This window comes from Lycorma delicatula, chromosome 2, assembly GCF_047948215.1.
Source record: "Lycorma delicatula isolate Av1 chromosome 2, ASM4794821v1, whole genome shotgun sequence".
In the NCBI taxonomy this organism is placed as follows: Eukaryota; Metazoa; Arthropoda; class Insecta; order Hemiptera; family Fulgoridae; genus Lycorma; species Lycorma delicatula.
The window spans coordinates 136,397,374-136,423,576 of record NC_134456.1 but is presented as its reverse complement, the minus strand read 5'-3'; the positions used below and the strand labels follow the sequence as shown (position 1 = coordinate 136,423,576).

The window sequence follows — 26,203 nt, the reverse complement described above, 5'->3', positions numbered from 1 at the left end:
GATATCTACATTTCAATGAAACTGATGTAGTATTTTGGATATTTTTGAGCCTCAAAATTGTATACATAGGCTAATTCGATTGTATACATATTAGCTTCCCGACTGTGTTATATAGTTACTTGCGTTTCCCGTAGCAGTCAATTCTTTTATTTTATGTTCTTTAGTCAAGTAACCAGAGATAGTTCCAGCCAGTCATATATACAGTTACGGTGGCAATGGTTGTGTTGGATGAGCCACAGTGTCGTATACCTTCGCACCCCTTAAAAAATCTGAACTAAAAAAATCCTAAAATGATTTTTAAATATTTATGTGAAGAGTATTTGCAAGCTCAAATCTACTCAATATCTAAGCTGTTATAGGGGACTCAATATCTAAGTTGGGTGTTATAAGGGAACTGTCATAATGTATTACAATTTGGATACCTTTAAGTGGTTAAAATTTGGCAATTAAATGAGCAATTAAATAAAGGTTCATCAGCATAAGACGACGTTTAGCTCGGATAAGACGATGATCATGCTTGTCGAAGGCCGCTCTGCTCTGAGGCAGCGAGTCGGTATATCGACGTGTCGAACACGAATATATTCTAGGTCCTCACAGAGACAATTATAAGGGAGATAAGTTTTTCTCTTTTTTCTGACTTTGTGTTGGTCCCAGACTAAAATCCTTCCGGATCTTCACCGATCCGGGCCTCCGCTACGTTCTGACACCAAATCCAAAAAACCCCAAAAAGTTCTCCCCTCAAAAAAAACTCTTCGCCAAGCCAAAACCATCTGTTTCTAGGTGTTTCACATTTGTTTTTGGGTGGGGTATATTGGTTCGTACGTCGGATGGGTCAGAAATGGCGTGAAATTCCAAGACACGGAAGGATTTAGCCTGGCAAAGATTTTGGTGGTGGGGGGTAATTTTTGGTTTTTTTTTGGATTTGTGGTCAGAAGATAGCGGAGGCCCGGATCGCTGGAGATCCGAGAGGGTTTTAGTCTGGGACGAACAGGAAGTCGGAAACATTTGAAAGAGTAATCCCCTTTATAATTGTCTCTTTGAGGACTTATATTCGAGGAATATATTCGTGTTCGAGACATCGATAGTCCGACTCGCTTCCTCACAGCCAAACGGCCTTTGAGGTGCATCATCGTGGTCTTCTCTGGGCTAACCTCTTACAACGTCTTATGTTGATGAATCTTTAGCTCGAGTATCCTGCATGCTTGAGGGGCTTGGAATTCAACCTCCATCCACGACCCTCCCTCGACCAGCAGGAGACCTTCGTCAGCATAAGCGGCGATGTTACACCCGATGAGCAACCTCAGCCGCAGGAGTGAATCAAACACCACCACTCACAATAACTGACCAACAAGTTCAGTCTGTGCAACGTAAGCACCCTACGCATTTAATTGCCAAATTTTAACCACCTAAAGATATCCAAATTGTAATACATTATGACAGGCCCCTTATAACACGCACAATATTTACCATTTACACAGTACTTATGGTGTTTCCGAGAAGACATCTGAAGTTAACGCAAGTCAGGCCCTCCGACTTCTTAGGATATTCCTCTCGTTTATGTCTCTCATCGCCAAAGTGGAAGCACACTACCACCAGATGTTTAAAAAGTTCAGCTACCTGTCCAAACTGGCAGCACTTGTAAAAAACGTTGAACATCTACATATTCTTTGGCCTTACAAAAAAAGATGTCGCAAAGCCACTCGTACGGTTTTTGAAAAAGTTTCATAATTTCTGGATAAATAATGGAAATGAGATCATCCATTGTATGCACAACGGTACCAATGTTTTCATCGACAGAAATGTAACCAACCTTTTGAAGAAGAATCTCATTTCCAATGTTTAGAAGTTTTAAGGGAAAGTTAGAATCGCCACCCTAAAGATGAAGTTTAATATTAATTCTTAGTTAATAATGAGGACAAATTTCCATAACGGTGATGATTTAAGGCATACCTGAACATCAACCCTAGTTCCTCTCACGATGACAAGTAATGTTTGCCAAATTTTCCAGCAAACACCAAAGTTATATCACACATTAATTTACCGCATGATCTCAAAGGGTTCGATCACTGGCTTTAATATGAGCTCGATGAATCATTGTGCATTCATTCCAATAAGTTTACCATCTTATAAAATTTGTCCAGGTGGACCATTTTTACGAACAGAACTTACAGATTCTTGTCCACATGCAACATTTAACGGTTACTTAAAAGAGGAATGTACAGTTCTCCCACCATTTATAAGTGTTGCAGCTATTTCTGATGATGTTACACCAATTGCAACGTTTTTAATTGAGCGAAATTGAGCAAGAAGAGATAAGAAAGTTTTCCCAGGGTCTCCAGGAGCATTTTTGAAAAAATCTTTGGGTTGTTACTAGCAAAACTGTCATTTATATCATCAACTACCTGACGTTGATCTGGTACTAATTTAGGAAGATTAATAATTACAAATTCTTTCTGTTCATCGATGTCAAAGGAAGTCTTAACATTGAATCATAAGCATTAATTAGCTTTTTGATTATCATGTTGGTGTTGGTTAATTGAAACTCCCTAAATATTTCTGACTTAACTTAACGACAATATCTTCAATGTCAATGAGGCCTCTATTCAATACTCCATATGAAATTGTGATCTCAATGTTATCGGTTTGACATCGGATTTGATATAAAATATCTTTATAAAAATCCGGAGGTCGCGTGTTCGAATTCCGATCAAACATGGAATTTTTTCATATGCTACAAATTTTCCATCGAGCTAATCATCATAGCAGTTGATGCCCGTAAAAAAAAAAAAAAAAAAAAATATATATATATATATATATATATATATATGTATTTATATAATAAGAATAAAATATATTGATGTGTTAATTTAATAATAATTAATTCTCGAGTAATCATGTAATACGTTTAAAAACGTTTAGATAAATATCCTCTAAGTAAACCATTAAACTTTATGGTTTGGTGGTTTATTATGTATTAAATTAAAATATAGTTAGTAAAATAAATACAATGCCCTTAAAAGAATTTGACCTCAAAGGGAAAAGGAGACTAAAATTTATATAAGAATAACGTAAATTGTTTTAGAAATCAATTAAGATACAATCTATATAGTACACGATGAACAAAAAGGATCTCGTGGGATCTTTGTAAAGGTAAAAACAACTATTTTTTGTTGTTTTCTATTATTAATAAAGTTCAAGCGTTTTTCTGATAAAAGAAAATATTATGTAGAGGTGAGAACACTAAAGAAGGCCTATTAAAGACCTTTAAAAAAAGAAAGGTCATAGATTCTATAGGTAACTTTATTCGAATACAAGTGATGGGATAATAGTAGAAATCGGTTCCTCATACGTTGTCTTCCTTTGTAATTTGTTTATTGAAACGGTCAATAATTAGCATTTCAATAAAAACTTTTAAGTAATTACAACTGATAAAAACCAGCAAAATTGTTTTTGGTTATTTTTTTAATAAATAAATGTCATATTTTTTCGGTATTTATAAAAATAGAAAAATAATTATGGAACTAAATTTGAATACAACAGTAGTTTGAATTTATATGTATTATAGTTATCTGCGGTTGACAGCTATATTTACTGATGATAAAGGAATGACCTTTGTGTACGTTAAATCCCAATAAAACGTATCAGTATGGTTTTCAGAACTGAACCAATATTCCCTGTTACTTGTACACAATAATAAAACTGTTATTCTTTTACCGACTTGTTTTTGTAAAAAAAGCAATAAATTTTTTCAGTATACAAAATTTATTGCATTACAAAAAAAAATTATATCGAATAATTATTGTATTAAGGTTGACGACTGGTTAGATACAAAATAACAACGAAAATGAAGTTTTTGAACTAATCATAAAGACTTGGTTCAATAAAATGGAAAATTGAAAATTTTAACTCTCGTTACTTAAGCAGAGATATGAGTCACTGTTAAATTATATTTTTTTTTGTGTCTGAACTGCCTGACAACAAACTTTACCTTCAACTACAGTTCAATATTTGATTTTGACCAGTCATTAACTGATTCTCCTGTTAATTGAACCCAAACAACTAAAGTACACCGGTTACATAGGCGTTCAAATTCAATAAGAAGTTAAGTAAGGGCTCAAATTACTTAAGTGCTATTGAATCTGCATTCTACAGCTTAAAAAAGCTACCACTTAGTTTCAGTGGGAAGGGATGCATAATGCAACAATCCATCTGACATAAATCAGATATATTTTAATTATTTAATTTATTATATAAAAAAATTATCGTATTTTATTATATAAAATTAAAATATCGTACAAAATATATAAATAATTCTGATATCTACTTAATCCATTAAAATATATAAAAAAAAAGTAATTTTTGATTAAAGAGAATTATTTTAGAAAATATCTGAGGTTTTGACTAAAAAAAAAGAAATTTCAAATGAAAAAGTTCAAAAGATTATCGTGTGAATGAATAGCACCAAAAAAGAAGAGAAAGAGATAACGATGGAATAAGAAAGAAAATAACTTTCACATGGAAGTACAAAGCAAAAAGTAATAACGGGTAAAGTGAAGTGCCAAGTAAGAAAATATAAGATACAAGAAAAAAATTCAAAATCTTACTTTCTTTATTAGTAATTCTGAAAAAAAAATTATGTGTTTGTAAATACACAGTACATGTACGAGTATTTAAATATAGATAATTAATTATTGAATTAGAAAATGGTGTTATAGAGGAAGAAGAGGAAGTTGAGGAGGATGAAATGGGAGAAACAATACTGAGATCTGAATTTAAGAGAGCATTAAAAGATTTAAATGGCAGAAAGGCTCCTGGAATAGACGGAATACCTGTAGAATTACTGCGCAGTGCAAGTGAGGAAGCGATTGATAGATTATACAAACTGGTGTGTAATATTTATGAAAAAGGGGAATTTCCGTCAGACTTCAAAAAAATTGTTATAGTAATGATACCAAAGAAAGCAGGGGCAGATAAATGTGAAGAATACAGAACAATTAGTTTAACTAGTCATGCATAAAAAATCCTAACTAGAATTCTATACAGAAGAATTGAGAGGAGAGTGGAGGAAGTGTTAGAAGACTAATTTGGTTTCAGGAAAAGTATAGGGACAAGGGAAGCAATTTTAGGCCTCAGATTAATAGTAGAAGGAATGAATATTAAAGAAAAACAAACCAACATACTTGGCTTTTATAGACCTAGAAAAGGCCTTCATTCGATAACGTAGACTAGAATAAAATGTTCAGCATTTTAAAAAAGTTAGGGTTCAAATACAGAGATAGAAGAACAATTGCTAACATGTACAGGAACCGAACAGCAACAGTAACAATTGAAGAACATAAAGACGTAATAAGAACTTAAAGGCGTAATAAGAAAGGGAGTCCGACAAGGATGTTCCCTATCTCCGTTACTTTTTAATCTTTACATGGAACTAGCAGTTAATGATGTTAAAGAACAATTTAAATTCGGAGTAACAGTACAAGGTGAAAAGATAAAGATGCTACGATTTGCTGATGATATAGTAATTCTAGCCGAGAGTAAAAAGGATTTAGAAGAAACAATGAACGGCATAGATGAAGTACTACGCAAGAACTATCGCATGAAAATAAACAAGAACAAAACAAAAGTAATGAAATGTAGTAGAAATAACAAAGATGGACCACTGAATGTGAAAATAGGAGGAGAAAAGATTACGGAGGTAGAAGAATTTTGTTATTTGGGAAGTAGAATTACTAAAGATGGACGAAGCAGGAGCGATATAAAATGCCGAATAGCACAAGCTAAACGAGCCTTCAGTAAGAAATATAATTTGGTTACATCAAAAATTAATGTAAATGTCAGGAAAAGATTTTTGAAAGTATATGTTTGGAGTGTCGCTTTATATGGAAGTGAAACTTGGACAATCGGAGTATCTGAGAAGAAAAGATTAGAAGCTTTTGAAATGTGGTGCTATAGGAGAACGTTAAAAATCGTCAGGAGAACGTCAAATAATTGTTTGATCAGTTATAATATCACAGATTAGAGTAAAAGAATAGGTAGACTAAGATGACGGGCGTATCCAGTACCTAGAATCCTTCTTTTCTTTGTACTACCCGTTTTAGATTTTATATTTAGCGAAGTATTTTTAAAGCTCCCCATTTACTTATTAATTTTATCTTTAATCTTTAATTACCGTTGAAAATATGTTTACAATGATTTTAATCATTTGGATATTCACTTGAAGACCAACTTAAGCTGATAAAATAAAACAACAGCCTAACGAGATGTTTTAGAATTCTTTTAATTTAAGATGAATAAAATAATAATATAAGTCATTAAATAGTACTTTATTAAACTGACTCGGTATCTAATTTTTATAAGTTTCTATGACTGTATTTTTTAAAATTATACTTTTTCCAGACAAAAATAAATTTTACTTATGGTAGGTCAAACGTAAAATATAAAATTATTTCCTCTTTTTCACAGCCGCGGTTTATATACATTTGGTAAGTAAAGGGCCTGTTTCTTGGCTAAGTAATTTTCACGTGTGAAGGTTTCCTGAACTCATTTCAAAGGTTGTAGAGACAGTAAAGCGTGTACAACTCTACTTCTAGTTGTTAGTTGTATGCACTGTAAATTAGAGATCGGTGTAAATAATGAAGCCTGCTTTGAGGTAGGAAAAATTTACTGTAACTCTCTCTTTCATCTCGTTTTATATTCTTTCTTTAAAACCAAAAGGAACAGATCGTTATTTAATTAACTCATTTCTACCCAACTAATTAAAAAATACCTCTTATTCACTTTTTGTGGCTCATAACAAAAAAAATTAATAAAATTGAATAAAATATTTTATGTACGATATCATTTTTATACTTACATTTGACATCTAGCTGGACGGTGATCGGTTCACTAGCACCTAAATTATTACTAGCTTGACACGTATAAGTACCAGAATTTTTTCGTGACACTGGTCTAAACTGGAGGCTTTCCTCCAAACTAGAAACTTCGGTGCGGCCAGCGCGTCGCCATAAAACATTAGCTTTAGGATTAGCATCCGTTACACATCTCAAAACTAAATCAACGCCTTCTTCTAAATCCCCTCCAGGAGCACCGGTTAATCTCACTTCTGGCGGATCTGAAATAAAAAATAAAAGTTTTATATATATTAATTCAATATATAATAAATATAATCTAAATTACAAAATTATTAGACTTCTTGATAAGTCCAGCTTACCGCGAAAGATAGACGATTGTAATGAACAGCTGAGAACGTGCTGAGCAAAAACTAAGAAGAATGGGATCACTAAAGTATTTCTATTTCAAAACCTGTCTATGAGTTTTGTTCAATTTTACTGCAAGAAAGATGATTTCTTAAGATTATTTCATCACAGTATATGAACAAAATAATTTTACGTATTTATTATAAACTTTTTTTTTAATGTTATTATTAAAACCATGAATAAATTTATAAGTGAAACATTTTTTGAAACTGTTCGCACTCTTGCGAAATTCTTCTGAGCAATTTGTAAATCAGATGGACATTTCTACTTGGAATGGGAGAATGTGTTTTTTTTTTTATTTAAGAAATGTAAACCTACTTTCTGAACGTTCTTAATTTTTGGAGAAAAATCAATCTATGTTCATTGAAATTATAAACTTCTAATTTTATTAATTTATCATCTAGATGGACAATTCGGTTTGTTAACAAGTACAGTATAATAAACCAGAGATGTACATGTATAACAGAGTATTGTGGTGTCCCAATGGCTTAAACTGGAGAATTTTTAAATGCGGCGAACACGCCGCATTGAAATACACCAGTGTAGAGTTGTGGCTATAATTAGCATCATCTGCCTGCAGATGTTTTGAAGATAACCGTTGGGTGGATTGATTTGCGTACGTTTCACTTTTTCAGTTTTTCATCCTCACCATGTTCGCTATTTCTTTACTTTAGCCAATGGTATGCAAAGAAGCAGTTAGTAAGGGAACAAGATTCCCCTAAATTAGCTTTGTAAATCTGGACTAGGCCTGCTCGGTCTACAGTGAAGATTTGAAAATCTCTCGTATACACCAGTTCTCTGACCGTTAATATATAAGAAATCATAACTTCTATTATGGGAGTAAATAATAATTTAAAAATAGTAAGCTGCTTGGGGAAAAGAAATCCTGTTTTCGTAAGCACGATATACATTTATGTTTAAGCATTTTATAATTATAGAAAATGAACTTAAATTTGCTTTTTTCAGATAAATCATAGATAATTAATCTATGGTGTGTTCCATGACATACCATAGGAAACGTATACTACCTTTTTAACTTTTACCGTAGGAATTTTCTCTGGTATGTAGTACTTGCTTTTGTATTTATATTTTTGTAGGTACTACTTGCAAGATTAAAACCTCTGGTCAAAAATACAAGTAAATACACTCAATATTCAACAGATGAGTTTGTTATTAAAAATATGTTAGGTTTTTGCTATTTCTTTTTCAAAAAAGGTTATCTAATATATTCGTAAAAATATATACGAGTATATTCTTGTAACTCTAGTAAAAAATAAACCTTAAACCTTTACGGTTCGAATATATAAAACTTGTAAAAAAATTAGTTAACTTACACTAAGGGGCGAGTATAAAAAAAAATCCGTTTAGTGTTATAATATATGTAGTAACTGATACGAACGCGTTTACCAACACGTATTTGAATAATGGCTGTGTAACAAGTTGCAGGACACGGAGCCGTTGATATTTCATCGCTCGGCCAACAGAACCTCACTATTAATGTCGGGTATTAAAGCAAACCCCGCATTGTGGCCTGCCTTAATGAACATGATTAATGGTGGTATGGCCCGGTCACCCTGTCTACTAGTACAGTCCTTCCCCCCGGTCCGACGGTTAGTGTTGGAGGTAGCGTGGAACAGGGTTAGCATCGGTTGCTTTGCCAACTTGGCTGGTACAAGAAATCGCTGCAGGTTCCCTACTGTTGATGTTATTTCGCTGTAATTTGCGAGAGTTCCTGTGTTGCTGGGGTGTATGTGTTGCTTTTAACTTATTGTTCAAAATTTCCTCACTTCTTGTCAGTACGTAATACAATCTTTCCTGGTAAATTATTCAGAAAAATAAAGTGTACTAATCAATTTCATAATAATACTTCAGTTAAATATTGTTAATAGGTTGAATTAACATTTTAGACTATAAAAAATAATAACTGATAATTATTCTGTATAATATGATTTTTAGCCAAAAAACTAAGTCGCATTGATTGTATCAATGAAATAAAATTATAATCGCATATTAATTATTATTTCCGCGGGTTGAATTCAAGCAGTGCATGTAACACATTATTTCACAGCAGAAAGGGTTAATTAATTTGCTGCTTTCCAACAAAAATTCGGCCCCAGCTTTTCTTATGCTGTGACGAATGTAAGATAACTGAGGTATAAGAGCTATCAGCTCTTGCTGTTTCTGAAAGCAATGATATGTCCAAATTCGTATGGGACTGAAGGAGATATTATTGGTAGGGCTGAATATCACCTACATTTCGATGGGCTTGGTATGTTGTTCAATTATATATTTGGTTTAGTGAAGAAGGCAACAGGAAACAACTTCACTCTTAATTTTTTCCTAGTAATGCAGCATGGGATGTTTGTTATTTTAGGGATTTTTACATGACTTTAAAGAGAGAATTGTGACTATAACAAGCCGCATAAAACCATTATGGTTGTGGGACTTATTACATACGTACATTATGAAGTATACAGAGATAGAAGAACAATTGCTAACATGTACAGGAACCAAACAGCAACAGTAATAATTGAAGAACATAAGAAAGAAGCCGTAATAAGAAAGGGAGTCCGACAAGGTGTTCCCTATCTCTTTTTAATCTTTACATGCAACTAGCAGTTAATGATGTTAAAGAACAATTTAGATTCGGAGTAACAGTACAAGGTGAAAAGATAAAGATGCTACGATTTGCTGATGATATAGTAATTCTAGCCGAGAGTAAAAAGGATTTAGAAGAAACAATGAACGGCATAGATGAAGTTCTACGCAAGAACTATCGCATGAAAATAAACAAGAACAAAACAAAAGTAATGAAATGTAGTAGAAATAACAAAGATGGACCACTGAATGTGAAAATAGGAGGAGAAAAGATTACGGAGGTAGAAGAATTTTGTTATTTGGGAAGTAGAATTACTAAAGATGGACGAAGCAGGAGCGATATAAAATGCCGAATAGCACAAGCTAAACGAGCCTTCAGTAAGAAATATAATTTGGTTACATCAAAAATTAATTTAAATGTCAGGAAAAGATTTTTGAAAGTATATGTTTGGAGTGTCGCTTTATATGGAAGTGAAACTTGGACAATCAGAGTATCTGAGAAGAAAAGATTAGAAGCTTTTGAAATGCGGTGCTATAGGAGAATGTTAAAAATCAGGCGGGTGGATAAAGTGACAAATGAAGAGGTATTGCGACAAATAGATGAAGAAAGAAGCATTTGGAAAAATATAGTTAAAAGAAGAGACAGACTTATAGGCCACATACTAAGGGATCCTGGAATAGTCGCTTTAATATTGGAAGGACAGGTAGAAGGAAAAAATTGTGTAGGCAGGCCACGTTTGGAATATGTAAAACAAATTGTTAGGGATGTAGGATGTAGAGGGTATACTGAAATGAAACGACTAGCACTAGATAGGGAATCTTGGAGAGCTGCATCAAACCAGTCAAATGACCGGACAAAAAAAAAAAATATGAAGTAGTCAAGTATTAAAACACAATACTTTAAAATACAAAGACAAGTTTATACTGTATTGAGTAACACTGTGCGTGCGTGTGTGTGTGTGTGTGTGTGTGTGTGTGTGTGTGTGTGTGTGTGTGTGCACGCGCGCGTGTTTAGAAACGAAGGAGGTTCACAATTCCAATTTATTTTTTTTATGTATAAAATGAAGATTTACTCAATTAATAATGCACCGATTTCAATGTATCTATTTTTATATTGTAAATAAAGTTCTCCTTAGTGCTCCAGTAATTATTTCCTCCATGTAATAGATGTGAACGATTTTTAAACAAAAAATTACGTCTTCAAGTAATTGATTTGGAAATATCTTTTACTTATTTGCGTCATCATGATTAAAAGTTAGATTTTTACAGTTCAATTGTGTATATATAACCTGAAGTCATTCTGATATTCAATACGTCCATTTAAAATTTTAAGAAAATTAGTCAGAAAACTTGAGGCAAAAAATAAACATTCCAGTACTCCTTAACGTCATTTATTTTCTTACTTTTTTTGTCAAAATACATGTTTTTCGTCTGTTTTTAGTTATGTTATTGTTTAACTTGGATACAACAAACTTAAAATTAAAAATTAAATTCCAATCTTTATCATAAAGTTGAAATTTCAGAAAAAAATAATTTAATAGTATTATTTTGTAAATTTTTGACATTTTTTTGAAGTTTGTTTTATACTAATAAAATATTAAAACAGAAATTAATTTATATTTAATAGATCAACCCTACGTATAGTACAATTGAAATAGAATTACCTTATTTCATTACATAACATAAGGGCTTCGTGAATTTGATTCGCATCATCAGTTACATGCATTTTATATATATATTACAAAACCATAAAAAAATTGCCAAAAAATTTTTAAATTAACAAAGATCAATAATTAAAATTAACCTAGTCAAAATTAAAGCCGGCCTACGTAGCGCGAGCGGTAGCTTATCGGCCTTTCATTCGGAGGTCCCGGATTTCAATCTCGGTCAGGCATAGCACTTTCACACACGCTACAAATCATTCATCTCATCCTCTGAAAATGTAATTAAAATAAAGATAAAGATTAAATAAAACAAAAAATTAAGCAACTTAACTAAAAAGTTTTAGTTTACTCTTGAGTAAAGTAAAATTAGTTAAAAGGCTAGCACGTGATTTTGCTTTGCTTAAGTTTTTTTTTGTTTTTATTTAATTTTTATCTTTAATTACATTTTAATTTTGACTTGGTTATTTTAATTAATTGATCTTTGTAATTTTAAACAAGTTTTTGATGGTTTCGCATCATCAACTGGATGCATTTAAAATGCATGCAGCTCATGATGCGAATCAAATTCGCGAAAGCGCTTCTGTTATGTAATGAAATAAGATAAGTCATCCTTTTTCAATTGTTCTGTACTCAGGGTTGATCTATTAAATATAAATTAATTTGTATTGGTACAGAGAAGTACGGTTATTAAATGAATTGCTTCTAAAAATTAATAATAAAATATAGAAATAAAATCTTTTTCTATGAAACATATGTGCAAAACTAACTAAAAGGCCTGCTTTTTTTGTTGTTTATTTTTTAATTGCATCTGTTCGTGTAGTGTGTGCTCAGGTTCTAGAATATGTTCTTTTTTAGACAAGATAATGTACAAATTGATAAATAAAAGTTCAATTAAAAATAAAATAATATTTATCGTTTCGTTTGGTTTTTCTCTCTGAAGAGAGCAGGAAGAATTGAGTTAAATTATGTCTAACTGCAATAACTGTCTTAATGAGTAGCTAAAATGCATTTTAATGTAATACGTTATACTAGAAACTGACAATTAATATTTTACACCAATTGTTTATATTTGTTTTAAAAGTTTAATTTAAAATTATAAATAACTAAACAATTTTTTACTTTTATAATCGAAACAGATTGAAGAGTTAAAAAAACAAAAAGTTTTTAAAAACCTTCAAGCAAAATTTAAGTAAATATATTATCAGCTGAACTTCTGCTTTAAAGACCAAAGTGGAAAAATTACTTACAAAAATAAAGACAATTGTCAAATATAATTTCACCTTTGAACAAAAAAGCAAATAAGTCAGATTCACTGCCTTTAACTAGAGAGATCATCAAATCTTTTAAAAACATCAAAAGAGAAGAGTACTAAATAATTGCTGAACTTGCTAATGAAAAAATAATTAACAAATTAACAGAAAATTTTCAAAACGTATGTAATACAGGAAAAATTCCGCCCGAAAAACTGAAAAACAATACTGATTGAACCCGTGCACTAAAAAACAATATAACTGATACAAACAATTTCAGAGAGATCTCGTTTCTACCAGTAACATAAAAAATCCTCTCAAAAGCACTATTAAATATAGCAGAAAATCAACTGAACCCACAGCTAGGAGAATACTAAGGAGGCTTCAGAAAAGATCGCTCCTGGGCGGAAAAGATTTTTAATTTAAATTCCATAATCCCCTATCTCAAACTGAGAGCCAAGAACTACGTAGCTACCTTTGTTTTTTTACTTAAAAAAAGCGTGCGATTTAACTTATTGAGAAACTCAATTTAAAATCGTTCAGAAATTCAGCCTAGATAATAATTCAGACAAATAGAGAACTCATCAGACAAACATTAACTCACTTCAAAGTAAAGGTCAGAGTGGAAATCTCAAAACTGTTAAGAGATAAAGACTGGAGTAAGAAGATGATTACCTATTTATCTTCTTCTTAACTGTATCCTGGAAAGATTTATTAGAGAGTGGAGAAAGAACAGAAAATAAGCGATGTATCTGATTGAGATACATGAAAAACTACTTGACCGTTCAGTAGGAAAAAAAAAACACAAAGTAAAGCAAATAATCATTAATACAAGTAATTACCATTATTAATATCTACTTTTTGATTTTTTAGGCTTATTGATCAATTCACTATAATCTGCTCTCGTCAATGTATTATCCAAGCCCAATTATTAGTCTTAGACCCAAAATATATGAGCTTTATTTTGTGTAAATTTAATTTACAAAATCATTCCAAGAAATCTATCTCTTGGAGTATAATATACTCTGGAATGGATTTTTTATGTTACTGGTACCTTAATATAATGATGAAAATTTATTTTTACTTCCTTGTATGAAGTAAAGGAAGTATTAATATCGCGAAAAATCTCGGTTTTCAGATTTCAACGGAAATATCCATTTTGATCATACCTGAATCCATTTTGACTAGTTTCGGCGTGACCTCTGTACGTACGTATATATGTATCTCGTATAACTAAAAAAAAAAAAAATAGCTGTAGGATATTCAAATTTCTGGATTTAGGACTGTTGTTACATCTAGCTGTGGATTTTCCATTTTCATTCCAATCAACTGGACCAAAAGTGGCCAAAAAAGCCCAAAATAAAAAAGAAATTGGGTTTTCGACTTTTTCTTAACTGAAGTAATTAGCCCTCATTGAGAGCTTTTCAACGATATATCATAAGTGTACTTATTTTAATTGGTTCTAGAGTTATAGACAAGTAAAATTTTAATTAATGAAATACTTGGTCTTACAAGGGGAAGGCACATTGGCTCGTCTCTTCTCGACTTCATCTCTTTGTTTAAAATTTTTTATTTATTTAGATATATTGATTTATTAATAAATTAGTAACCTCTGATTATTGAAAAATATTTACGATAAATAATAATCCAATAATAACAATAAAAAAAAAATAAAATAAATAAATAACTTACTATCATAAGTTATTAATGAAATAAAATTATATGTACTTATCATTAAAAAAAAAAAAAAGTGTAAACGTAATTTAATAGGCGTACAAGGACGTAATGTGGTGTCCTCATCAGATTTTTATGAATTCTGAACCAGTTAAAATTAGGACTATTAATTCGTGTATAGCACTGTTAAAATGACTGGACTGCTAATTTTTAATATATTTCAGTTAGTAGTTGACAATTTAAAAAAAATGTAAAGCTAGTATTTGTATGCTTTGAAGAATTTAGTTTAATTTATACAAAACACCATATTTTTGATCTATTATTTGCTGTTGGTTTTGTAAAAAAAAAATATATAATGTATTTATTTTAATATATATTTTTTTCAATATTCTTATTTAGGAAAAAAATTATATATTTAGAAAATAAATTTAGATATAAACATGGAAACATACAATACGTTTTGCTGAACAAGATTTTTCAGTTTAGCTAAAACAAATCGGCTGTATTGTCGTAAACCAAAAAGCGGTTGTTATTGAAATACGTAGTTATTGTTTATTTAATTAGTAAAAGAGAGTATATTTCGCGAGATGAATTATTTGTGCCGTGCAATATCAACCAAAACAATAACAATAACAACTCACCGAAGGCTACCTCTATTCAAACCAATACGTTGCATAAAATCATACTAAATTTTACTGTTGGCAGCCTGAGGTTTTTAAATATGTACATCTCATTACGCATGCAATGCCATCAATTTGCCCATTCGTTTATAAATTTATCGGTAGAGACTATAAAATAATACAATTTACTTTTAAGGAATTAAAGGTTTACATTCATAATTAGACATGATTTAAAATAATCCTGATGGAGAAAATGGAAATATATTTAAAAAATCAATTTTCCTACGCAATTTTTACAGAGGAAATACCATGCAGTTCACAAACATAACTCAATTTAGTGAAAGGATATTGAGCGTACTGTCAAAAAATACGATACTGTATCAGACAGGAGTGAACTCAGTTAACATATTTCATACTTCCTTGTACACACACATGCCTTCTGAATATATACACATACATCATAATCAATTGGGATTGAACGTATTATTTTGAACCTGTAGAGAGCTGACTACTCACTGAAGAGAGCAAACTGCAAAATAAAATATTTCAGAATTCATACGATGGTATTTTTTTTAATCAAAATTAAATTTTTTTTTCTCTTTGTTAACTTTGAATATATGCTAATGTTATTTACGTCGTTTGTGGTCATTTTGTTAAATTTAAATTAATTGAAAAATAAGATTTCACATTTTAATGAGAAAAAGGATTTCGTACTAATGCTTGTTTAAATTAACAAAATAATAACAACAATTCGTAAAAATATTTAAAATTTTTTAAATAAAGATAATATCTGTACGTTCCTATAATACCACTTAAGGAGAGAAAAAGCCTTTCTAATTTTACTAAAGCATGGAGTTTTCAAACATCCTATAACATGTTGCTTCGACTCTTAAGTAATTGCTGTGGTACGAATAAACTAAACAGAATGAGAAATTATTATTATACTAATAATGATTACGAGCTATAATCCACTACAGAGAAATCGATACCCAACAGAGTAAAGTTGAGGAAGTATGTAATATGATTCAGGTAGGAGGGCTTTCTAACATAACTAATATAATCTATACGCACATCCTTAGGGATCAGGAAGAAATCCAAGGATGTAAAAAACGGCAGAGGACAGTAAAATGAATTTATTAAAATAAGACCTAAAAAATATTTTCTATAAAAATAATTAGAAAGATTGGATACGTTATTAAAATAACATTTTATTGATTAATAATAATCTGTTCTGAATTGCAACGAAATTAAAAGCAATGTGATGACGTTAAAGAAATTAGTATATTTTTACATGAGATTTGATACAAGGATTACGTTAATATAAGAAATAAAAAAAAAAAAATTGACGTAAGTTCAGATAAAAAGAGGTGAATTAAATTGTTTGAACGCGTTAAGAAAGCGGCTTTTTAGTAACTTTATGTCAATACACATTTTTCATACATTATTATGAGAATATTACACATTAAGGAAACGCATTTGTAAAAAACACGGTAACTGAAATGTAAACGCGGTAAATGAAATGTAATTTACATTTACGTAAATTTAAGTATATTCATAACATGAAAGTAGTAAGTCTTTATTAAAATCTGTAAAAGTTATAATGGTATATAGTATGACGTTAATATCAGCGCTGTCACCTGTCAACCTACATTATAAAAGATGGCAACTATTGTCCTTTATAACAATGACCAAGCCGCGTATGTCGGTAGTTCTTTGTTTGCGTTCAAAACCTTTTTTTTTAAAGTGAGTTCCACATTCACAGCCTTTCTCCAATTTCAAGAAAAAAATGAGACCACAATGTATTATTGTGCTTAAAAAATAGCTTCCATCTTAATACTAACGTAGTACTGTAAGGGTTCTCAAGAGACGTGCGACGACTTTTGAATGTGTCATTCTTTTTTACAAGAGCGAAGGCGATGATTCAAGTGTAAGACAGTGCTTTACTTAAAAAAAAAAATAATTGATGAAAATCAGGAAAATCTGCATACCTCCGCGGAATAATTATGCAACGACATGCACTACTTTCACGTTCATTAAAATTCCCTGTAGCACAAATTACAGTACCTTTAAAAGTAAGCAAAATGTTATATTCGTATATCTTTCTTTTAACTCGGTTTATATTCGTTTACTTAGACATTTTATAATTTTACTTCTCTTGTTTTATTTTGTTATTACACTAAGCACTCCTTCATTAAAATCTTTTCAAATAAATAAATTTATTTCAGTAAAAGAGAGCTTGAGATGGAAACTTACGTTACAGATTCAGAAGTAAAATAAATGTTATGACATAAATGGACAAATTTTCTTACACTAAACATCGAGTAAACAGGTTGATGAACGACATTAAAATTACAAAATCAATATTAAAAACAGCTAACGAAATAATTTGCTGACTTTTAATATAAGTGAATATTACAACATAGTAATACACGGAGCGGTTACATAACTAGTTTTTCTATAAACAATAGAATTCGCTCATTTAGTAATGAATTTAAATAATGAGCTATTATTTTGATTTTCTGATTAGTTCTTAACTCAGTCAACTTTTTTTTCGGTGGTACAATTAAATTTGGTACGAAAAAAAGTATAACTTAACTGTTTACTTAAAGAAAATAATATAATTTTGGAGTGAAAGTAATAAACTTAATAAATTAACTTTGGATATTTATGGAAATGTTATTCAAAAAGGTTTATTGACAAAATTAATTGACGACAACCGGTATGGTGAATTTAAATTCATGTAGCTTATTTTGATTAAAACTTTTAAAATATTTTAATTATTTTATTTAAGGTGTCAGAAGGGATAAGAATAAAAAAATAAGATTTTAATTAATACAATGAGATAAAGACAAAAATCAACGTAAGATTATGTAGCTAACCGTGCACTTAGAAGAACAATGGTACTCAGTAGTTAGAAAAAGGTCTCAGAAAAAACTATACGTTTAAAGAGAGAGTGAAACTTAAGTATCTTACATATAGTTGCTAAGGTACAGGTAATAAATCACATTTAAATGAATGACTGAAAGATTTGTAAGGGAGTAGGGTGTAACGAAATCAGAAATCTCTAGGGAATGAGTAGAGAATTTGATAATGCAGAAGAAAAATCTGTAGGATTAAAATTTTCAATATGTCAGTGCTACCTCGATCACAGCATGGTGGTTGCGATTCGAGCACTAAACAATATCCACACTGCCGAAGAAAGACCGTGCAGTAAGCGTGGTCGCATCGGGAGTGGAGCGTATACTACCGGTTAACCAATTTCTTGTCAGCGATGGGTTGGTCACGGAATCTTCCACTTCTCACATTTCTTAGAAAGAAAGTGACGCCCATTTTGAAAGGAAAATTTTACGAAAAATAGTTAGTCATTATACTTCTTCATTTTCCTGTTTAGCCTCCGGTAACTACCGTTTAGATAATTCTTCAGAGGATAAATAAGATTGATATGTAATGTATGAGTGTAAATGAAGTGTAGTCTTGTACATTCTCAGTTCGACCACTACTGAGATGTGTGGTTAATTGAAACCCAACCACCAAAGAACACCGGTATACCACGATCTAGTATTCAAATCCGTGTAAAAATAACTGGCTTTACTAGGACTTGAACGCTGGAATTCTCGACTTCCAAATCAGCTGATTTGGGAAGACGCGTTAACCGCTAGACCAACCCGGTGGGTTTAGTCATTATACTTAATAGTAACAAACTTTACTACGATATTTCATTTTAACGATTCACCGTAATTGCGTCCCAAACAGATGTTACACTAAAAGTCGAGTTAAAATAAGTCAACGCTTCGCTCGATTGAAAACATCATCTGCATCCCTTCTTCTACAGGAGTGGCAAGTGATCTGAGATGCGTCATATACAGGTGATTGGACTCGGCGACTAATTTCTCGTCTGGAACCGTGGACGGGGAGCAGGCATGGGGACGTCGGTTACTACGTCTCCCAGCTTTTCTCTAGCCACGGAGAATTTGGGACGTATCTTCACAGGTTTGGGAGGCGTGCGTTCCCAAATTGTTCTACTGTGACCTCTTTGATACCACCGAGCATATATTTTACTGCTGCCCTAAATAGGCAAAATTGAAGGAGGGGTCTCACTTAGAGTGGATCACGCCGGATACTACAGTTGACTGTATGTTGCGAGGCGTGGGTTGAGTGGAGGGAGATTGAGGGGCTCGTGGTCGACATCTTGAAGCAGAAAGAGGTCGACTACCGTGATTGAGGAGGCAGACTGAGATGCCTGCGGGGTGGACATGGGGGTGAGAGACAGCCCCCTGCAGAGCTACTGTTTGTCTGGGCTTGTACGGATGGGCAGTTGTGATGAGATACCGGAACTACCGAACCTCCCATGTGGAAAAAGACTGAGTCCCGGTGGTGATGTCTCCGTTTGAGGCATGGGCGTCAAGAACGAGTCCAGGCTTCTGGGGTGGGCCCAGGAACAACGTAGTCGGGCCTGGTTACACACTTCGGCGGTTTGAGGCAGGCAAGAAGATAAGATTCAACCGGCGGGCTAACCTGACATGCCGGTAGCTGGGAAGTCCCGTTAGAGTTTTATGGACATTCCCCTGGGCTGAGATATATTTGACTGTAGGTCCGGTCCACGGGAGTAAGGATAAAAAAAACAACCACGAGATCTTCTTTTTCAATTATCTTTTGAACGTGAAGTGTAAATGTTGAAATATGTACAAAATGTATCGTATGCAGCAATAAATATATTAAAATTTTACCAAATCACGGATCCAATTTTGGGAAATTTCACTTAGGAATTTTCAAAACAGAGGCCTTATAATCATGAAAAGAAGTAGATTTTGACTAGGCTTAGCTGGTTAAAGATAAAATTCCACAGCCAATGTATTTTCTCAAATATCAAAAACTATTAAATTACACGGAGAATAAGGAGAGAAAAATGTTTACTTTTTAGAAAAAGCTTACGTTTGCTTGAAATTTAATGTTTTAGTTAATCATAACTCCAATAAAATAAAGATAGTCACTTGGTAATGAATGGATACCAATTCATTCTATTGTGATGAGTAAATTAAACTGTTAACATCGTTATACAAACCTACTTTAATATTATTTATACAACTTGAGATCTTAAAAATATTCTAACAATAAATAAAATATCTTAAACCAACAGATTGTTATATTTCATACGTAACACAGAAATGAATTGAATGCGATTTAGCAGTGTCATGATTTAGGTTGTACATCATTAAATTTTACGAAAGAAAAAGAATCATAATAATTTACAAAAAAAGAATATCTCTGTTCAGAAAGAGAAAAAGTAAAAACCAAAATCCTACAGACAAACATTTGAATAAAAAAGAATGATGATGAATAAAAATGCTTTTTATTGACAAAAGTAAAAAAAAATTGATAACTTTATAAAAGCAGCACTAAAACTTTGCCTAAAATCAGTGAACATCAAACAGAATAGGATTTCGATACCATATTATATATTAAAATAAATAATGATAAAATACCACCTATAATAATATTATACTTGATACATTATCATTATGTATGGTTTCAAATACTATATTAAAATAAGTATCAAAGTTAAAAATAATAATGACAAATAAGTACGACAATTGTGGTGCAGAACTTTATCAGCTTTGCTTAAGGTATCCTTGATAAAAATAAACATTATTTATTATCCTTCCAATTTTATTTTTTTTTACAATTATTTTCGTGTATTAAAAAAGTATATAAAATCGTTTAGGTAGATATTTAAAGTAATGGGGTGATGCTTCTGAAGTGGTTATACAGGCACGGCAGCGTAGATGGAGTCAACATGAGGGGGCTATGTGGACAAAAAGGTTGATTTCAGACATTAGCCAATGGGTCAAACGAAAGCATGGCGAGGTCAGCTACTATGTCTCTCAGATGTTCTCTGGACATGGAAATTTCGAGCAATATTTATTCCGCATTGGCAAAAGAAGCTCTCCACGTTGTCGGTAATGTGAACGCGATGACACAGCTGAGCATACAATATTTGAATGCGATAAATGGACAACACTGAGGTTTGGCACGGGAATTCAGAATCTCACACCCGAGGAACTAATCAGCTTCATATTGAGTTCTAGACAAAATTGGAATAATTTTGAAAAATTCTCCTTTTTAGTTTTAAAAGAGAAAAATGAATCTGAAAGACGTATGGGGTACTAATAAAGACTGAAGTAATTGTAGAACTAGGATATTCATGAGTATTGTCTCTTTATGAAACCTACGACCGCGAAATGTAAAGACCGAGACCCGGCTTCGTAGTTGTTGGTTGGGAACGACATAGTCGGGCCTGGCCTACCTTCTGCGGGGTTAGAGGCAGGCAACACCAAATGACCGAGACCCGGTTCCCGGGGCTGGGGCTGGGGACGGCATAGTCAGACTCGGTTCCTGCCCTGGGAATTTGAGGCAGGCAATGTAAAGAAAACAAAAAGAAAAGATCCGACCGGGGGGGCTGACCTACCGTGCCGGATATACAGTCGGTGGGTGGGGAGGCCTCCTTTGAGTAAAAGGACACTTCCTCGGGCTGCGTATACTTAATTGGATAACCGGCCCGAGGGAGTAGGGGAAAAAAGATATTTAAAGTAGCAGAATGAGAACAAATTCAACCTTTAAGAAATACTGTCATAATAATTTCATAGTTGTATATGCAAACACCTCAAATCACAATATGTTGTCTTGTTTGAATAAATAATTTTTTAAATAATTAAATGAATAAACTTCAACTTTTTCCCGATTTTTGTAAAAAAACTCTGTCGCAGTAAATGCACCAGAAGGGCAGATTTCCGGTTTTAGTTAACCTTGAAAACGATTCAAAAATCTAGTTTTTTGGCTCTAACTTCGGTTCCTGTGAATAGATTCGCTTTAAAATCAATAGGGCCCTACTCCCAATAGGTTTATATAACCCAAACTAATTTCGTCAAAATCGGTTAAGATTTGCGTCCGGTAGAGCGGACGAAAATATCTTATACATACATATGTATATAAACATGACGGCGTAGTAGCGATTTCCAAATAATTTGGAAATCCACTAATAAAAACTGAAAATCAGTCCTGTTTTTATAAGTTCTCAATGAGATAAAGATAAAAAGAAATTCTAGATAATAGGTTGAAAGATTAAAAAGCTGAGAAAATTATAATATTTTTCTGTGGAGGGATTGTTTTATTAAAAACTATTTAAAGAATAATCGAGTAAAATTTTAAATTATACAAAACAGTTGAAATGTTTTTTTTTTTTTTTTTAATGCATGTATTACACAAAAGATACATTTCATTTTGTTATGTTAATGTTGTCTAGGTTTAGAAATATATAGATATTTCCAATTTAATTAAAAAATAATCCATGGTAGTAGACACTTAATAAACCAGACTATCAGAAATTTTAGCTTAATAGTTCTATAGACCCGCGTAGAGTTTTCTCTTATTTGTGAAAGGAAGTTTGAAACTTTCAGTTAGATCTCTTCACTTCTTTATAATTTATATAGTAACAGACTTTTTTCATTTCGAAATTGAAAGCATCTTAACCAAAATATTTAAGTCCGAAAGTATTTAGCTAGTTAACAATTCAAGTCGGTTATTACAATTTTAAAAGCATTTACCAAATTATTTGAAAGTTTATTAAATCATGGTATCTCGCATAATGTTTATTCTAGGATTTATGACCTTCAGTAAGGCTTTCTGCTATAGTACTGACAATTCTGGATGATGGTGGTTGAGTAGATATTTATACATATTTTCAAAGACTTTCGACTCTGAATCATAATTTTACACTGGGAACGTTATAGGTGTTCAGATTTAATGAGTCTCAAGATTTTCAGGAATAAAATTACTGTCATATTTAAGCAGCTCAGGTATCCCAGAGATCAAATGAGTTGATTTTACTCTTTTGTTGAGCTCTTTTGTTGATTTTACTGCTTGAAAACCTCTCTGATTATTTTAAACACTTGAACGAATTGATCTTAGCAGACAATGTAATTGCATAAATTAAATATATATAATTAGAAAATGAAGTTTAAAAAAAAAAATATATTGTGTTTATGAATAAAATAAATTTAATAATTGTTGATTGGTAGTCTATATAATTTTAAGCCTTTTCTCCTGAAGCCAAATTGATTATGAGAATACAAAACTTCAGAAAGAGATATGCAGCTGTGACACGTTTCACGGAAAATTTACAGAAATAGTCCACGTTACAAGTATTTGTTAAAACAAATATATCGTGTTTTAAATTAATTAAATTGCTTAATGAATGATTAAAAAAAGGAAGTTACTATGTTATATATTGCATGAAAATGATAATTTCTTAATGTTGTCTTTTAAATGAGAATCACAAAGTAGCTGAATATTTTACTTCAAAGTTTTTGTTATTATAAGTTTTACTGGGTGGAGCTAAAACTCAATAAGTATTTGTTAATTCAATGAGCATGAATTTTGGGATAAACTTGATCTGAACCACCTTCATCACATTTTCATTATACTCACGCTCTTAGTTCCAAACTACGAAGTACATTTCGAATTATGTGAAGCACAACAATATGACACGATAACTTAGTTTTGTATTGTTACACAACTAATGAAGTCACATTCACGAAATCCTGACATTTAAACTTTAAAACTATACTTACATTTTTTTACAGGTTAATTAGAAATATATCTTTTTTATTAAATCAAATTATACTCATATAAAGAGATATAACAAACTAGTGGGTTTTTTCATAAGGTACATTAATGTAATGGTAAAGATCCGTGTTTTCATTGAAAAATCCAACTTCAACTTCAGTGTATCAGAACTGAAGCACTAAAATTTTATTTCACTAAATAAAATCATGAATGAAAATAAAATCATAGCGTAGAAATTCAAAGTATCTGAAATTGGACGGTGTCTCGTAATATTATTTATATACATTTATTTATACGTTGTAACTATATTAATTTCTTTTCCTCAAAAACTTTACACCCTTATTATAAAAAAAAACCTGAAACTGAAGGTGATATCAACTTACATTTATATTAATATCGTTAACATATAAAATATATATTCTGAAAAACTAACATTTGTACGTTTATTTTGTAATTAAAAAAAGCTGGTAAAGTTGTAATACTTTTCAGATTTCCAAGATTTCTTTTTTGGGATGCCGGTAGTTTATAATGAAGTTTTATTGTAAAATTATCATATGTTTAAATAACCCAAAAAAATTTAAAAATTCGAAGATCGGTATTTTTATTATTTTCTGCTCCCCATCTCCAAACTCACTTTTCAATAAAGTTTTTTTTTGTTCTTGCTTCGTGTACTATGTTAAATGGAAGAAGCTAAAAAAGATTTCCACTGAAAAATGTACAATCAAAAAAGGTTACGTAAGATTTCTTTTTTGGTGGCGAGTGGTGAATTATCATAACATTTCTTTTTAATATTATTATTAAAAGTTATATAAACCAAAAATGTTTTAAAAATTTCAAAAAATCTATATTTTTAAACTCTAATCGACTCATCCACCTCAATATTGCCTCCAAATCTTTTCTTTTTTTTTTGGATCCATTTGCACTATTACTGCCTAGGAAGAAAAAAAGGTTCGACTAAAAAAAATATACAATAAATAATAAAATAGCTTTTTTCGAATGTTTGGGGTAGGGGGAATTTCGGGGTAACTTATTTAATGAATGGTAAGATAAGGAGGGTGCGCATGTACAGAGCTTATGTAAACAGGGGTTATGTCTGGAAAAATTTGAAAAAATTGACCCCAAAGAATCTATCTACCTATCCCCTGGAAATATTGACAGCAAACGTTTACCAAAGAATAGCCCCAAATACTCGAGTTTCTGTGGAAACTTTCATCAAAATCAATTTATCTAATCAAAAGCTATTAAGCTCAAACACGTCAACCACTCGAACGTATACGGTCGGTCATTATCCCCATTTATTTTTTGTTTTTGTGGAGTGCCCTGGGTCATGAAACGTCGAGAAATAAAAAAAAAATCCGTACCCCATTTTTTGACTGATTACCATATTTTCGTTCTTGCAGCATAGCTGTAGGAAAAAAATATACAGATAGGAAAGTAATACATAGAGACATAACATTGATTTATTGTTTTGAAAGATACATTTTTTAACTACCTTAAAAGTAAACCTACCTTAAAAGTAAGTTTTTTTATGACCTTAAAAGTAAACTCGAAGATTTATGTAATTTTATAACAGTTTCTAGAATATAATAAAAAAAAGAAAAAATGTAAACAATAGTAGCTTTTTTAATTGATAAAGCAATATTTTTAGAGTTTTAGATGTGAAGCAAACACATCGTTACTATCTTAATCATTACTAATATTACGAAATGTAAACTATTATGGAAATGAACAAAATAATACTGAACAAATATATCACGGGATATAAAAATTTAGAATTTTCTGTGTCAAATTTCTGATTACTGTCATTACTGATTCATATCAGTAAATCAGTAACCTTAATAATCAATCATTTATATCACTCATGTGAGTATATATATATATATATATATTATGTATTGTAACAAGACCGGTATAACGGACCTGAGTAACAGATTCCTGGCAATTAAGAAGAAAATATTAGAAAATGTAATAATGGGGAAAATCCAGAAAGGGGCTAAAAGAAACCCTTTTAATTACCAGGTACGTTTAATAATCGTCCTTTGTAATACTGCCCGCTGACACACCTAAACAGGTGTTGTTCTTTGAGAAGAGTTACCAGACCTACGTTAGGAATTCATGGGAAACTCAAACGGCTCGGTCGATCGTTCTCGTGCTCTACTGGGGTCTGGTTCTGCAGGTCAAGAGAATAGGAATATAAATGTCCCAGGGAAGACGAGCTGAAATCAATTCTGCGAGAGAGTTCTAAGAGAGAAGTTATTATATGAGTCTGAAGCGAGAGTGTTTTGCGAGGAGGTCAGTGAAGGAGCGAATTTCTAGTGCGTACAAGTTCCGCGCGATTAAGGTGACGTAACAAGTAATTCCAGTGCATGAAAACACGAAAAAAAGTGGTTCGGTAAGTTACTGTTAGACTATAAGTGAACGAGATAATGTACTAAATCTCATTGATAAATTGTTAGGGTAGTTTTATTTGTGAATAGCAAAGGTATTTGCAGTAAAAGAACTTTACAGTTATCTTATCT

At 31.6% G+C, this 26,203-nt stretch overlaps 1 protein-coding gene across 1 annotated transcript in view; it reads right to left on the bottom strand.

Moving 5' to 3' along the window:
• Positions 1–26,203, bottom strand: part of LOC142319955 (irregular chiasm C-roughest protein) — a 431,511-nt gene that overhangs the window by 152,816 nt on the left and 252,492 nt on the right. Inside the window, 1 exon segment of the mRNA XM_075357633.1 lies at positions 6,854–7,111. Coding sequence (XP_075213748.1) covers positions 6,854–7,111 — 258 coding nt within the window.